This window comes from Macrotis lagotis, chromosome X (genome assembly GCF_037893015.1).
Source record: "Macrotis lagotis isolate mMagLag1 chromosome X, bilby.v1.9.chrom.fasta, whole genome shotgun sequence".
Classification (NCBI taxonomy): Eukaryota; Metazoa; Chordata; class Mammalia; order Peramelemorphia; family Peramelidae; genus Macrotis; species Macrotis lagotis.
The window spans coordinates 453,716,703-453,734,270 of NC_133666.1; the positions used below are offsets into that span (position 1 = coordinate 453,716,703).

The following is a 17,568-nucleotide window of genomic DNA, read 5'->3' on the forward strand; positions in this document are numbered from 1 at the left end:
TGATTGGATAGGAAAGGCTTCTTAGCTTCAAAGTCTTTTTACTGATAGTGTTTGTTGATAGTTTTAGATAACTTTTATCATTTATTCCTATGCTCTAATGTTTTTAATAGGAATAGGTGTTGTGTTTTGTCAAAGGCTTTTTCTGCATCATTTTGATATAATCATATGATTTTTGTTAGTTTGTATTGATATGGCCAATTATGCTAAAAGTTTTCCTACTACTGAACCAACCCTGCATTCCTGATGTGAAGCTCACATAGTTGCAATATTGCTGTAATCTCTTTCCTAAGGGAAATTTGTCTACATTTTTTTCCCCTCTTTTAGCTCTTTCTGGTTTTAGTTTTAGCATGAAATTTGAGCCATAAAAGGAATGGTAGGATTCCTTCGCTTATTTTTCCAAATATTTTCTGTAGTATTAGGATTGTTCTTTAAATATTTGGTAGAATTTGCTTGTAAATTCATCTGCTCCTGGAATTTTTTCTTAGGAAGTTCACTGATGTTCAATTTCTTTTTCTAAGATTGGGTTATTTAAATATTTTATTTCTTCTTCTGTTCATCTGAGTAATTTGTATTTTTGGATATTCATCCATTTCATTTAGATTTTTCAAATTTATTGGAATAATTGGGAAAAATAGTTCCTACCAATTGTTTTAATTTCCTCTTCACTTGTACACCCTTTTCATTTTTGATAATAGTAATTTGGTTTTCTTTCCTTTTTTAAATCAATGGCTTATAAATTTTTATTTTCAGAAAACTAGCTTCGTTTTATTAGTTCAATAGTTTTTCTTACTTTCAATTTAATTAATCTCTCATTTGATTCTCAGGATTTCCAATCTGGTGTTTAATTGGGAATTTTAATTTGTTCTTTTTCTAATTTTTTTTTAAGTTTGTACCCAATTCATTGAACTGCTTTGTCTGTATTTTATTGATATAAGCAATTAGATATACATTTTTCCTAACTACTGCTTTGACTGCATCACATTAATTTTTGGGATGTCTCCCTGTTGCAATTTTCTTTAATGAAACTATTGACTGTTTCAATAATTTGTTCTTTGACCCACTTATTTTTAGGGTTAGATTATTTCATTTTTAATCTCTTTCAATTGTCCATTACTGAATATAATTTTTTATTGCATTGTGATCTGAAAAGGATGCATTTACTATTTGTTTTTCTGCACTTGGTTGTAAGGTTTTTTGATGTTCTAATACATGACCAGGTGCTATATATATGGCTGAGAAAAAGCTGTATTTCTTTCTATTCCCATTCAATTTTCTCCAGAGATCTATCATCTCTAACCTTTCCAGAATTTTATGCACTGCTCTATTTCTTTTTTTATCTTTTGATTAGATTTACTTTTTTTGAGAGAGGAAAGGTGAAGTTCCCCACTAGTACTTCTATCATCTAGTTCCATCTGTAACTCATTCAACTTCTTCAAAAATTAAGATGCTACACCTTTTGGTGCATATATGTTAAATATTGAAATGATTTCACTGTCCACCATACCTTTCAGCAAGATAAAGTTGGATTGCTTTGTTTTTCTCCATTTAGCCAATTCTATTTTTGAGGGAGTTATTTTCTTCAGTAAATTTTTGTATCCCTTTTCCCATGCCATTGATTCTTTTTGTTTCATGATTTTCTTGCATTATTCTCATTCCTTTTCCAGTTTTTCTTCTACTTCTTAATTTACTTTGTGAAACTTTTAAAAGCTCTTCCAAAAATTATTTTTTGATGAGACAAAATTATACTTTTGAGTCTTCACATGCAGTGATTTTGATACTATTGTTCTTTTCTTAGTTTATGTCTTGATCCTTCCTTGTCACCATAGTATGTTTCTATAGTCAAGATCTTTCTGGGAGTTTTTTATGATTTTGATGACTAGGTGTCTATATGAGAGTTGGGCTCTGGTTCTGCATTGTCTCAAGTTTTTTAAGCTGAGGCTCAGGGTCTTAACTGCTGGCTTTACTGAGTTTCAGGGTACAGCTTCTTGCTTTCACTGGAGGATAAACTATCCTTCTGGTTTGTACTGAGGGGGTGGGTTGGGGAGCCTTTTGGCTTCCCTTGGGTATGTGGTTTAGTTGCTGGTCTCCCCTAAAGGTTGGAGCCTTTTCTGCTAGGTTTCTATTTTAACAAGCTTTATGGTGTTGACCCTGGAGAAAGGAACTGGTTGGTTTGCCCCTGGGGTGGAGGGTCATGCTGCTGGTTGCTATGGAAACAGGGTTTTTCTGCTGGTAGACCCCAGGAGTGGGGGGGGGGGTCCTCATCAGTCCTGGGGATGGGGTTCACCACTGGTCAGCAATGGTCAAGGCATCTCTGGTAGCATGTGCTGGAGGTAGGGTCAGTGGGGTCAGGGACTTGCCTAAAGGCCCCTGCTGGGCCTGATTGGTGGACTGATCCAAGCTTAAAGCCTTGCTGCAGGGCCCCTCCTTAGAGGTTGACTACTGCTGCTATTCTTAGACCTTGCTGTCCTCCCACTCTAAGTGACATAGACATTTCTTTGCCACATTGTTCAGTTGTTTCCATGCTCCCAGATCAATTCTGGGGTGGTTTTTTGTTGTTGTTGTTGTTGGGTTTTTTGGGTTTGGAGGGGAATTTGAGACAGCTTCAGAGGGTTACTTCCTCATTCCACCATCTTGACACTGGAAATTCCCTTTCAAATTTCAAACTAACTCATACATAATGCATGTTGATAGATCTGAGATTTTCATGAGGTTGGGTATTCCCTCCAAATCTTCTTATGTTTTTCCAGAGCTCTTTCAAACAGAAATCAGTGCAAGGTATTAGGAGGTTTCCCCTTGTTCATTTATCATCTTGGAGGTATAATGTGGCAAATAAGTTTCCCTCTTTACTGTTTAAAATTCTTGCTATATAAACATCCTAGCAAATTTTCAAGTAATAACATATTTTTAATTTTTAAAAGCATTATATGTCATAGGAATAAGCTAGAAGCATTCACAATAAGATCAGCAGTGAAACAAGGATGCTCATTATCACCACTGTTATTCAGTATTGTATTAGAAATGTTAGTTTTAGCTGTAATAGAAGAAAAAGAAATTGAAAGCATTGATAATAACATATTACAACCAGTCTGTATTCATCATGTAGTTTTCTATTATCCTCTGGCTTAATTGTATTCTCAATGCCTATTCTAATTCTTTCAATTTCTTTTTCTTCTATTACAGCTAAAACTAACATTTCTAATACAATACTGAATAACAGTGGTGATAATGAGCATCCTTGTTTCACCCTTAATCTTAGTGTGAATGCTTCTAGCTTATCCCTATCACATGTAATGCTTGTTGATGGTTTTAGATAACATTTTAAGGAAAACTCCATTTATTCCTATGTTCTCTAGTGTTTTAATATCTCCAAATTAATTGTAAAATTAATTCTTTTCAAATTGTGATAATTCCATGATATGTAGTCATTTAATAAAAACATTAATTTTTTATTTGTAAACAATTTAGAATCATTGAAGGGACTGTTCCCAGTTTCTTTTTCTTTTTCAAAATTCCTACTCAATTCTGGGCCTAGACAGTCATACTGACAGAATGAAAACAGAGCATTTGCTGTCAAGTTGTTTGCCAGAGGTGAGGCAATGTGCATTTTTTTAATCCCCTTTATTTTTTAATGTGGATGTTCAATTTGATGTCATTTCAAATTCTCTTATTTTCTCTTGTCCCTCTTCCATCCAAATGAGAAGGCAAGAAACATATTTTCACATTTCTATGTTGTCAAAGAAAGAAAAGGTAAAAAAATAAAGGCAAAGAAAATATACTTCAATCTTAATTGATCAGTTCTCATTCTGGAGGTGGATAGCATCATGAGTCCCCTGGAATTACTGAAGATAGATCACTGCACTGTTCAGATAGCTAAGTCTTTCATATTATAATATTGCTATTACTGAGTACAATTTTTTTTCCCGGTTCTGCTCACTTATTTTGCATCAGTTTATTGAAATCTTCCCAGGTTTTTCTAAAATAATCTTGTTTATCATACTCATATGCCAAAATTTGTTCAATCAATTCTCAACTGATGGGTATCCCCTCAGTTTCCAATTCTTTGCCACCAAAAAAAAAGAGCTAACATTAATATTTTTGTACATGTAAATCTTTTTCCTTTTATATCTTTGGAGTATATAACTAGAAGTGGTATTGCTGGATTAAAGGTATAACAGTTTTATAGCCTTTTGGGCATAGTTCTAAATGTTCGCAAAAATGGTGGTTGTTGTTCAGTTATGCCTTACTTTTCACGATCCCATTTGGGGTTTTTCTTAGCAAAGATGCTATGGCATGCCATTTCCTTTTCCAGTTCATTTAACAGATGATGAACTGAGACAAACATGGTTAAGAGACTTGCCCAGGGTCACAAGGCTAGTGCCTGAGGTCAGATTTGAACCCAGAAAGGTAAGTTTTTCTGACTTCAGATCCAGTACTCTACACACACTGTTATCATCTAGTTATCTCCCAAAATGTTTAGGCCAGTTCACAACTCCACCAACAATGTATCAGTGTCCTGCTTTTGTACATTTCCTCCAGCATTTGTCATTTTCCTTTTCTGATATTTTAGCCAATCTAATAGATGGGAGATGGTACCTTGGAATGTTAAAATGTGCAATGTTGTAATTATTAATGACTTAGAAGATGCTCTTCAAAATTAATTTATCATCTTAAAAAATTAATCTAAGTCATGGTTTAAGTATAAAAATTTTTTTTGACATGACAGACATGGTTTAAGTGTAAAAAAATTTTTTGAAGTAAGAATTGGTCTAATTTTGAAGAAGGGAAGCTAGGTTGCACAATGGTTAGAGTACTATACCTGAAGTCAGGAAGACCTAAGTTCAAATCCAGTCTCTGACACTTACCAGTTGTGTAACTCATTTGCAAAATGAGCCAAGAAGGAAATGGCAAACCACTCCAGTATTTTTGACAAGAAAATTCCAAGTGGGGTCACAAAGAGCTGAACTTGTGATGACTAAACAACAACAAACTTTAAATAAGTTGAATATATTTTTTTCTCAAGACATATTTGAAACATGAAATCATTAAGATCACTATATTTTAAACATGCATTCATATTCTCACTATTAAATAATATAATTATTAAATCTTGTTAGTAGAAGTGACCTTAGAAATGACCAAAGACAATCTTTCACCAAATGTAAGATTCTCTGGTGTGGTGGATAGAGCACTGCCCTAAAGTCAAAAGTCCTGAATTCAAATCCAGGATCAAACACTTACTAGCTAAGTGATCCTCAGTAAGTCACTTAACCCTGCTACCTCCAAAAAAATAAACTAAAAAAAAACAAAACAACAAACAAAATAAACATAAGAATTCCCAAAGTGTACTATTCCCTTATAGTCATCACTTAAACATGTCCAGTGATTGAGAGTTTAATTCTTAAGACTTCTATTTTTAGCTTTTGGACAACTCCAGTTGGAAAATCCTTATATCAAATTAAAATTTGCCTTCCTGAAACTTCCATCTATAGTCCTAAAATTCACCTTTTTTGCAACTACACAGTAAATTTAGTAGTATTTTTGTATGATAGTCAAAATGATCATTTTGAAAACTCTTTGCTTCTCTGATATAATCAGTCTTTAAATCAAAATTTTTAAATAGTCACTTGAACTTCTGCTCCAGGCAGCAAGTTAACAGGTATCATATGTACTTGGTGATTCTCTACTGGGAGGTATTTGTTTGAGATGTCTGGGAGTCAAGTAGTGATTATCACTCTTCCTATGTTAACCATTCCAAAAGATCCAAGAGTTTCAGATGAGGAATTAACTAGCTCCATATCCATTTGGAGACCTCTAGTCTGGTTTGTTTTTGTTTTTAGGTTTTTGCAAGGCAAACGGGGTTAAGTGGCTTGCCCAAGGCCACACAGCTAGGTAATTATTAAGTGTCTGAGACTGGATTTGAACCCAGGTACTCCTGACTCCAGGGCCAGTGCTTTATCCACTATGCCACCTAGCCACCCCTCATTCTTCTTTTCTAAAGAAGAAGGGAAATGTACCTGGAGAAAGATAAAGGAATGCAGCCCCTAGAATGGTGGCTCACTTGCAAATGGGCCAGTGGATAGAGTATTTAGTTTGGAGTCAGGAAGACTTTAGTTTAAATCTGGCCTTAGATGTTTACTAGTTAAGTCTCTTTGCTTCTACCTCACACAGTAGGTACTTAAATCCACAAAAAAATTTCCAATATATATGTAAAGAGTCAGTTTATAGTTCTTTTTGAATTATCCAAAAGATTCTGAGTGATTTCTTACAAAGCAATACAACTTTAGGTTAAAAAACATTTCCTTGATGAAATCTCCCAAAACTTTCTTTTGGATATGACTAAGAGAATACATAAATCAAAAGAAAAATAGAAAAATGGTTTATAATGATATCTCAATTTTTCTTCATTTGTAAAATATGCTGACTGGATACAATGATCTTTATGTTTCCTTTCAGTTCAAATTCTATCATCCTATTATCAAGCAATATGAATTCAATTGTACACCCTCTTTTAACCTCCCTCTCCCCTCCTCCCCCAAAATCAAACCTTACTTGGGCTTTTCTCTCCCTTCTGCTCCTGCTTCTTGATTTTTAGAAGCATAGTTTCACTAATCAATGTACAATCCATGTCCACTGTCTCACCTCCTAATCTTGATTGACTACCATCCTGAATAAATATAAAAGAATTCACATTTTCATCAATTATTCCTTTAAAACTTATTAAATATATATAAATTGTATATATATTATAAATATAATATATATTTATGACCAAAATGCTTTTTATCAACTCAAAAGAAAATAAAGTCCCATGGGAGTTTCATGAGTAATAAGTATCTATTAATTTAATGGTAAAGTCTTATCCTTTTTCACTAACCTCAATCTGGTAGCTGTTGAGGCAACAAGAACATAATGAATATAACCCATTCTTTTTTTTTTAACACAATTTCTCCAGTAACTAAAATAATCATATATATACTCTTAAAAACAAAAAATATTTTCTTAAATGACACAAAAAAGTATGAAACAAAATAATCAAAATTTTTCATTCCTGCTTTTACTTGAGCTTTTATATTTGCAGTATTTAACATTAATCAACTGAGTTAAAAATACTATCAACAAGTTTATCTTGCAACAACCCTGGGAAGTAGGTAATGTACACAATCCTTTCCCTTATAGCATTGGAAACACTGGAATTGGGAGTCAGAAGACCAGGGTTCAAATGCCAATTTTTAACACCTATGTGACCCTGGACAATTCTGAGCTTCTATTTTCTTTTATAACATGAGGGGGTTGAACTAAATGATGTCTGTCAGTTAGTCTTTGCAAGTTCTAAATATGTAACCCTGTGAAATGAGGAAACTGTAGCCCTGAAATGGTGGTGACTTCCCAAGGTAAAGCATATGATATGTTAGGTGGAATATGAGCCAAGAGCTCTTGATTTCAAATCCAGGACTGTGTACCAATAATTCACTTGCAAAGCTACATTGATGCCTTTTTAACACAGAGATTCTTTTTTGTTTGGTTGGTTTTTTTTGCGAGGCAAACGGGGTTAAGTGGCTTGCCCAAGGCCACACAGCTAGGTAATTATTAAGTGTCTAAGACCGGATTTGAACTCAGGTACTCCTGACTCCAGGGCCGATGCTTTATCCACTATGCCACCTAGCTGCCCCCTAAACATAGAGATTCTTAACACGCTGCAAATTGTTCTTTCACATGTTAACCGATTTAAATCCAGGAAACAATGAACTAGGTCATACAGTTCTTATTTTTCCCATTTTAGAAAATTCATTAAATAAACAAATATTTATTAAATTCTTTCTGTGTGTTAGATAGAGGCTATAAAGATAAAAAATGATCCTTGCCTTCAAAGAGCATATTGGAAAAAATCTTTCTGAGATTAATATTTTTCAATTCATAAACTAAAACAGGATTTCAAAAAACTTAAAAGCAATTATCAAAGTCTTAAAAAAAAGTTCACAAATCCAGGTTAAGAACCCTTGAACTAGGGTAATCAGGAAAATTTTCCCACAGGTGATCACAATGAATTGAACTGAGTCTTGGAGAAAGATTAAGATTCTAAGAAGCAGGGTTTTTTTTTAGGTTTTTCAAGGCAATGGGGTTAAGTGGCTTGCCCAAGGCCACATGGCTAGGCAATTATTAAGTGTCTGAGGTCGCATTTGAACCCAGGTACTCCTGACTCCAAGGCCGATGCTCTATTCACTGCACCACCTAGCCACCCCATCTAAGAAGCAGTTTAAGGGATGCATTCATGCATGTACAAAAGCATGGCTGAAATTAAGGGAAGAAATACCAAGTTGTAGCAATAGCATTTTGGAATAGAAGAAGGTGCTGGATTTGAGATTAGATGATCTACTATCAATTCTCAGCTCTTAACCTCTCTACACCTTATAGTTCTAAGGTCTCAAAACATTGAGTTAAGCAAGTTTGGTTGAAATAGAGTACCTAAAGGACATAAGTCCTAGGATCAAAGATTTACAGCTGAAAGAGTCCTCATGGGCCATCTAATTCCATTTTACATGAGAAAATTGAGACTCAAGGAATATTAAGTGGTTTGTGCAAGTTGATACAGGTAATCATCAGAGGCAGTATTTGAATCCCTGACTCCAGAGGCAGTACTCTTTCCATTTTATCATACAGACTCCCTAAGTTTCAAAGTAAAGGCTGAAATCAGATTATGAAGAACTGAAATTTCAAGGAGAAGAGTTTTTATTTTATGAAAGCTATTTAATCAGAGACAAAACTGGAAGTAAAGAGTTCAACTAGGAGACTATTAGAATAGTGTCTCTAAAATAAAATGAAGTGAATTACGGAAAGAAGGGGGTGGAAGTGTGCAATACTGTAGAACTGTAACTGAGAAGTAGAACTGATAAGATATGTTTCCTGATTGGATGAGGGTATGTGGGAGAAGGAAGAAAAGAGAAAGGGAAGAGTTAAGGATGACTCCAAATTTGCAAAATTAACTGACTAGAAAGATGTTATTGTCCTCAACAGAAACAAAGATATCAATTCCCTTTTAGAAATGTTTGTGATAACAATCTATACATGAGGAATTGGACTTATACAGTCATATCAGTAGAAGTAAAGATGAGTATTCTTTCCAATAGACAAGCTAGAAATAAATATGGCTTCATTTCATTAACTTACCTTTGTATCTATTACAGTAATATCCATTTTATATTGAGAAAGATCTGCTGCTGGATCTATACTCCACTGGATATTTTCTAAGGATGATTTATCTTAGAGAAGAAAAAAATTCATAATTAAAACCTGAATTTGAATGTACATCACTTTAAAAACCAGTATATCTAACACATGTCTAAAGTTGGTAATATAGTAACCTCACTCTAAAGAGCTAAAAAGCTAGAATATATTTTGATGTATTGAATTTTTTTTAACAGTGGAAAATCTAGTTCAATCTCTTGCTTCCTGGAAGAAATTACTAAAATTAGATGTGGCAAAAGGAGACTTGACACAGGTCAAATCAAAGGTCTATGCATTTCTCTCTCTACTACTCAAGAAACTCCTACATCTCCTTTTTGCTTCTAAAATAAAATATAGGCTCTTTTGTTTGGCTTCAATCTATTTCTACTTCACGCACATTCCAGCTGAATCAGCAAGATGTCTATTTGGAATCCCCAGTTGCTAGTGCTATTCCCATCCTCCATTGCATCTACCAGTTATATACATCCTCTTTCTCTGGGCATTATATAAGTTCCTTCAGGCTGAGAATTATTCTTTTCCTACTAAGACACTTAGCTGGGTTAAAGTTCCTTATTGATCAACTGAGAAAATACAAGAAAGGAACAGAAATATCATGGAAAGGATGACACTGGTGAAAATTAATAGGTAGGAGGTAGCTAGGTGGCACAGTGGATAGAACACCAGCCCTGCAGTAAGGAGGACCTGGACACTAAACACTATGTGAACCTGGGCAAATCACTTAACCCCAACTACCTCACACACAAAAAAAAAAAGGAAAAAAGGAAATGAATAGATATGCAAAATAATATTTCATTAGTCCCAGGCAATTTTGTTTCAGTATTTTTAGGAAACATATTTTGTGGTGGATTTTGTCAGGAAGTGTCTTGCATCAAAAAAAAAATATTAAAAAAGCTTTCAAATGCAAGAAATTATATGAAAATGCAATTTAAAAATTTCTTGCAATTCAGCTAATATAATGAGAACTGCTATTTCAGTTGAAATTTATATTCATTTCAATTTAAAAAAAAAAAACTGAAAATATACTGCAGACAATATGTACATACCTTGATTGTCTTGTAGAGCTTGTGCTTTAGTTACTCTACAAGGATTTAACTGAAGAACTGAGGCAAGTTCACAATCTCCATGACCCATCCTGCCTTTCATTTTTATTGGCTCATAACCACCAGTAACCTAAGAACAGATGACAATATTAGTAACTGAAAGGAATTTACAAACATAGATTAGAAAGCAAATCCCTGCACAGCTAGCACAACAATATACCTTCAGGCCATCAAAAAGACACTCTGACTCCAGACTTTTATTCGGAAATAGAGGGATATTGAAGGCAGGATTTTCTTCTTTTATTTGTAGTTGTATTTTTTTATATGGGGATGATTTATTGCGGGACAGGAAGATGTATTCCTGGAAACAGGGGTCCTCTTGGGACTCTCTGCTTATTATGTAGCTCCCATTTAAGTTTGTGCGACTAGAGGAAGAGCCCTTTGGAATGGGTTTCAAAGCATCATGAAGAGTCATTTGCCTAAATCGGTTTTTACAAACCTCATTTCCTTGGCTTTTTTCTTGACGGTGGATAGCTGAAAATCGATCAGATAGATCCAGGGGCTTATCCATTACAGAGTCTCCATTGGTGGAAGGATGACTATCTCCTCGGAAAGGAAAAGCATTTTCCTTATCAAAAGAGGTCTGGGGGCAATGCTCACTTTCTTCTTCGGTCTTCTTCCTTTTGCTTCCTCTGCCTCCCAGTGGTTTCAATGGCACAAAAAGATCACTTTTTTCAGTAGCTTCATTTTTTGGATTATTAGTCTCAACCTGTGGGCTTATTGATTCATTTAAATTCTTTCTCACAAGCATCTGCTTAATGGAAGAAGAATGATCAATAACAGTGCTTGCTTGAGAACCAAGATTAAGGCATGTAACAAGGCTGGTGTCTTCAGATTTTGATCTAGATTTCAGTGGTTTAGAATTAGAAATATTGCTGAGGGAATTTGTTTTGAGATGGGACTTTTTCCCAGCCTCTAAAAGAGAAGGGGACAAGCTTGTATTCATGCCTAAGACATTTTTCACATTAGAAGCAGCCCCAAAAACAGGAGAAGATGCCCGAGAAGCCCAGTCAATTTCTGGTGGAGTCCTTGGAGAGGAATCTGAAAACCTGAATAAATAAAAGAAAGTGTGAAATATCCAGCTTAATACTGAGGAAATAAGCAATGATCCAGAGTCTGAAACAAATGTTAAAATCGTGATTAAAAGACATGAACCAATAACATAATAGTTTATATATAAAAAAGTTCTATCAACTCAAAATGATTGACAAGGATGTCTTATTTATCTCCTAGTAAGTAGACTGGGATGCTAAGAGAAAGATGAATAAAAATTGTAGGAGGAAAGCAGCAATTGCCTAGTCTGACATTATACTTTTTAATCAGCCAAATGGGGAAAAAACTCAATCTATGTCCAATTAAGCACATTTATTGAGCACTCTGAGGTTTGCAAAACATTTTACATATAGCTTTATCTTGTTCTCACAAATACCCTAAAAGGGAAGCGCCATTATAGTAATCTCATTTTGGAGATAAGTAAACTGAGGTAAAGATAGTAAGCTGCTTACCCATGATTACAAAGCAAGCAAATTCAAGATGTGGGATTCCAGGAATCCCTGACTCTATTCTGCTCTCTCTTCTCCACCTAATGTAACCACTCATTCATCTAAGTACTTTTTAGATGCAAAGGAAGTAATGTAGGGGATATTAATAAGCATAAGACATGGCCTTTGTTCTCATTAAAGTTAGAGTGTAGTAGGGAAGTTAAAGAGGTGTGGGTGTATGTGTGTGTGTGTATAAAAAAGATAAAAAGTATCATTAAATATGCAGCCATATTTGATAAAGAACTCATTTCTAAAATACATTGAGAATTCAATCAAATTTATAAAATTACAAGTCATTCTTCGACTGATAAATGGTCAAGGGATATGAATAAGCAGTTTTCAGATGAAGAAATTGAAACTATTTATAATCATATAAAAATATGCTCCAAATCATTATTGATTAGAGAAATGCAAATTAAAACAACTCAGAAGTACCACCTCACACATAAGACTGGCTAAGATGACAGAAAAGGAAAATGATTAATATTGGAAAGGATTTCGGGAAACTGAGACACTAATAATGCACTCCAATCATTCTAGAGACCAGTTTGTTACTTTGTCCAAAGGGCAATAAAATTGTGCATACATCTTGATCCAGCAATACCACTACTAGGTCTCTATCCCAAAGAGATCAAAAAAATCAGGAAAAGTCCTACATATTCAAAAATATTTCTAGCAGCTCTTTTTGTAGTGGCAAAGAATTGGCAATTTAAGGGGATGTCCATCAATTGGGGAATGGCAGAACAAGTTATGGTATAGGAATGCTATGGACTGCTATTGTTCTTTAAGAAATCACAAGCAGTGGGACCTTGGAGAAGCATGGAAAAGACTTGCTTGAACTGATGCTTAGTGAAATGAGCTGAAGCAAGAAAACACTGTTCATATTAACCACAACATTGTGAGAAGATCAATTATGATGGATCCTGCTCCTCTCAGCATTCAGTGATCAAGGACAATCCTGAGAAATCTGTTAAAGAAAATGCCATCCACATCCAGAGAAAAAAACAATGGAGTCTGAATGCAGAGCAAAGTATATTAGGTTCACTTTTTAAAACTTCTTTTATTTTTTTTCTTTCTTGTTCATATCCCCCCCACACACACACACCTTTGGTTTGGGGATTATTCAGTTTTAGCACATCATTTGAAAGCATAGACTAATTTTCTGAAAAGACTGGATACTTTAAAAGAAGGAAAAAGTACCACAGAAGGCAGTCTGTTAGTCTTTACATTGATCTAAGTTGAATGTGATGAGACAGAAATCATCCTTAAGGAAGAAAAATTAAGTATAAGAGATAGCAAAATTACGCAAGATAACTTTTTTTAAATTGTTCTTTATTCTAACTCCACAATTCTTTCTCTGGATATAGATGGTGTTCTTCCTCTCAGATAGCACAAAATTGTGCCTATTGTTGCACTAATGGAATGAACAAGTCCATAAAATTATCACCCACTTCTGGTTCTGCTCATCTCACTCAGCATCAGTTCATACAAATCTTTCCAAGTTTCCCTTGAATTCCATCTCTCCTGGTTTCTAACAGAACAATAGTGTTCCATGACATACATATACCACAGTTTATTAAGTCATTCCCCAAATGAAGGACATTCACTTATTTCCAATTCTTTGCCACCATAAAGAGGGCTACTATGAACATTTTTGTACAAGTGATGTTTTTACCCTTTTTCATCATCTCTTCAGGGTATAGACCCAGTAGTGGTATTGCTGGGTCAAAAGGTATGCACATTTTTGCTGCCCTTTGAGCATAATTCCAAATTGCTCTCCAGAAAGCTTGCATGAGCTCACAGCTCCACCAACAATGCATTAGGGTCCCAGATTTCCTACATCCCTTCCAACATTGATCACTGTCCTTTCTGGTCATATTGGTCAGTCCAAGGAGTGTGAGGTGGTACCTCAGAGATGCTTCAATTTGCACTTCTCTAATAAGTAGTGATTTAAAGAAATTTTTCATATGACTATGGATCACTTTGATTTCCTCATCTGTAAATAAATTTCTTAAAGTACTCTCTTATTCCTTATATAATGCAAAAAGCATAATATTTAAAAAAAGCTAGAGAAAGTATCCATTTGTTTAAACAAAAATCTATAAACCACTGTGTCATTGTACTTTTCAAATCTTTGAAATGAAGAGAGTTCCACCCAATGATCAATAAGAGAACCATTGTATCTTTAAATCAATGATTCTATAATCTCTGTTTTAAAGGCATTCTATTCTATTTTGGGGTCTTTTAAAAAAATTCCTCCAAAATTACCTCAAACCATCTTCATTATATTTTGTGGATTCCTGAAAAGGCTGTTTCTTAGCCTCTGCTTCCTGTTGATGGTGCAATTCTTCACTGAGAGGATTCAAAGCACTTTGAGGGTCCTTCAATAGAAAATGCATGTGATGCATATATAAATTTATCTAATATGAAACACATTATATATATATATATAACTTAAATAAAATAATCTGGAAAATGAAACTAAAAGTTGATGACTATTTTAAGATGTTTTAATGTAAGAATTTACAAAAATATAAATTGAAAGAGAAAAAAATAGGAATTTTTTTCACTACAAGATTAACTCAAAAAGGAACTTTAAATAGCATCTCCCATGATAAAAACATTTAGGTTAAGTAAAACTACCAGACCCAGATTAAAATCCAAGTAGGATAGAGCTAAGGTGTGTATATATATGAAGTGAAAATAAATTTAAAGATTAAACTTAGGATATATTAAAAGTATAACAAAGAAATGTTTCAATGGGAAAATAAAACTGATTTAAAAAATTAATCTGCATACAACTCATAATAATGCTAAAAGAAAATCTTTCAGTCAGTCTAAAGAACCTAAATCTTTCTGCTTCCTTAGGGAACAATGTAGTTGGGGGGGGGACGATGGACCTGCTTGAAAAAAGAAATTAAGTTAAGGCAACTTCTATCTTCTCTCAAATTCCAACCACCCAATGACCAAAGAATAGTTTGGTCAAACCTTGAAGGTTCAGAGCTGTTAAGAGTAATAGTAATGCTTACTGCGACAAATGAAGTTATAGTGGACACTGTCAAGTATACCAGCTCTAATTTATGAGTACCTAAACTATCCTCAGTCTGAAGAATACTGAAAAGACTCAGTCAGCTCCACAGGACTCATTGGGCTTTTTTACCTGCCTCAGAGAAAAACCATTCCTTGCATTCTAGGCATTCTCTTGGACCTCCTACAACTTCTATGAATAGTATAACCTACCTGAACTCATTTTTCTGACATACCTAACATACCTCCTCATTCCAGCAATTCTAAACCCCTAAAAGGCACTGTTCAAACCCTGTTCTTCATCCTCCACTGTCTACTCCCTTATGCTTAGCTACTCTAAACAAAATCTCCTTGCTCCCCCAAATTTTAAAGTTACTTACTTCTTCCATCATGCTCTTTGGAATGCTTGCCCCATAGGAAACAAATTAACTTTCAGCTGACACCTTTTCTTTCTCATTCACTTATTTTCTTGTACTCACTTAGACCTGGCTCTATCCTGATGACACAGTTTTCTGGCTACATTTTCAGCACAAACTGCACTTTCACTCACATCTCCATCTCAGTGGCTGAGTTAGAGATGTTGGAATACCCTTCTTCTCTACTGCCACTTTCAGGCTCTCCCTCTATTAATCTTTCCTCCTTTGAAGTTCATGCAATCCAGATTTATCCCTTAGTCAAGATTCAGTGGTTGCTGTCTAGTGACCTAGAAGGACACCCCATTCCTTACTCAATAAGTTTATTGTCCTCCTTAATTCCTGCTCCTCATATGAGAGAACTGATCCTTTCTCAAACATTCTAAACTTCCAATCCCAATTCCTCAACTTACTTAGATTTCATGATCTATCCTTCTACTCCAGAAATGGTCATACCTGTTATTATCTAGAAATGTTCTACTTCCATGATGAAGAATTCTAAAATATCTTTTATTTTATCATAATCTGATAAATCTACCTCTATCTCTTCCTTGCTCCAAATCCTTTTTTTTCCTTTTTTTTTAACCTCACTGTGACCTCCAATTCCTCTAACCTTCAGTCCTTTCCCAGGCCACTGATGATCCTCTTCACTGGTACCCTTACATATCTTAACCCAATGGTGAAACAATTTAACTCTAGTCTGTCCTCAAATGAATCCTGTGGCCCCGTCATTCGATTTAACATCTTGCCCATTTGGCAGCCTTGGATTCTCTCACCATCTGCTGCCTTCACTCCTACTCACATTATACTGAACAAAGTTGGAGAAAAATCACTCAACTAAGCTGACTGGATCCACTAAAAATTTATGTTACATAATCTCAATGCCTTCTGGTATTTATCTTCTCCATCATTCCTGTGAATGACTCTATCACATGAAGAGGTGACTCTTCTCATTAGCAAGGCTCTACATGCCCAAGTGATCTCATTCCATTTCATTGTCTTCAACAGATTGCCCTCTCTCTCATTCCTACTCTCTCACTTATCTCCAGTCTCTCCCTGTCTACTTCTAGACTGCAAAAATGCCCCCATTTCCTCTATTTTCAAAAATATCCTCACTTGATCTATCAATACCTGCTATCATCCTCTAACTCTAGCTATCATCCTCTATTTTCCTCTTTTTGTGACTACACTCCTCAAGGAGACATCCACGATAGATGTCTCCATTTACTTTCCTCTCATTCTTTTCTTCATTCTGTGCAATCTGATTTTTAACCTCATAGTTCAACTGAAATTGACCTCTACAAAGTATCCAATGATCTCTTAATTCCCAAATTTAATGGTCTTTCCTCAATTCTCATCCTTCTTGACCTCTCTGCAATCTCTGATATGTCAAGAACCCTGACATCCAATTTGCTGAAGTTCCACCAATTTTATATTCCTAATAATTTCATCTTCCTAGCCTCTCTCCTACACATTCCTTTGTTTCCATGTACTGCTACTATCCTGGTACTGGCCCTCATCACTTCATAGCTGGACCAAAGTTTTTGACCAACTCTTAATTAAACCTAAGTGATGGCCAAGATCTTTGATATATTATTGGAGTGAACATGAAGGTCTTAAGACTTGGGAAAATATTTTTCTCTAAGCTAATTTTGGCATCATACTTATCAGAATGGATATATTACTTACAGATTCTTCTTCAACACCAAGTCCAAGTGTTTCAGCAACAACTGCAGCTAAGTTAAAAGATGATTTCTCAGTGGGATAATTGTTGGTATCTTGGATATCTAAGTTTAAAAAAAGGATAGGTAAATGAATATAAAACTATGATCTTATAAAAATAGAGCACATTCTAGTAGGTTATGATGAGGAATACTATGGCTCAAGAGGGTAGTTGATAAGTGGGCATATTTTAAAAAGTAGAGGGGAGGGAGTTGAGACCTAATGCAAAATTATCCTGTAGTTATATTAAGATAAATTTATCTCATTAATCAAGTAAGATTACTATTAAATTTGACAAGTAGGGAAAGAATTCATTTGACAAGTCAAAGTCTTGTACTTAAGGAAATTTCTGAGTAACTTCTATAAGTACCTACTAATAAATTATAATATTAAATTTTAAACATGAAATACTTTCTCTAAACATTTCAACCTAGTTTTATTATCTCCTGTAAATACTTAGAAATATGAAGAGAAGAAGAGTAAGCTTCTAGAGCTATGAAATAAAGAGATTCTTATGGTTTA

General features: G+C 34.6%; 1 protein-coding gene across 4 annotated transcripts in view; it reads right to left on the minus strand.

Annotated features, from left to right (window-relative positions):
* Positions 1–17,568, minus strand: part of RBBP8 (RB binding protein 8, endonuclease) — a 127,698-nt gene that overhangs the window by 13,227 nt on the left and 96,903 nt on the right. For 3 of the 4 annotated variants that reach the window (XM_074206409.1, XM_074206410.1, XM_074206408.1), the window contains 6 exons: positions 17,014–17,111; positions 14,153–14,265; positions 10,504–11,392; positions 10,287–10,413; positions 9,166–9,257; positions 6,550–6,664 (listed from right to left, as the gene is read on the minus strand). In XM_074206409.1, coding sequence (XP_074062510.1) covers positions 6,550–6,664; positions 9,166–9,257; positions 10,287–10,413; positions 10,504–11,392; positions 14,153–14,265; positions 17,014–17,111 — 1,434 coding nt within the window. The remainder of the gene's footprint in view (positions 1–6,549; positions 6,665–9,165; positions 9,258–10,286; positions 10,414–10,503; positions 11,393–14,152; positions 14,266–17,013; positions 17,112–17,568) is intronic. The other variant, XM_074206411.1, reaches the window with a different exon arrangement.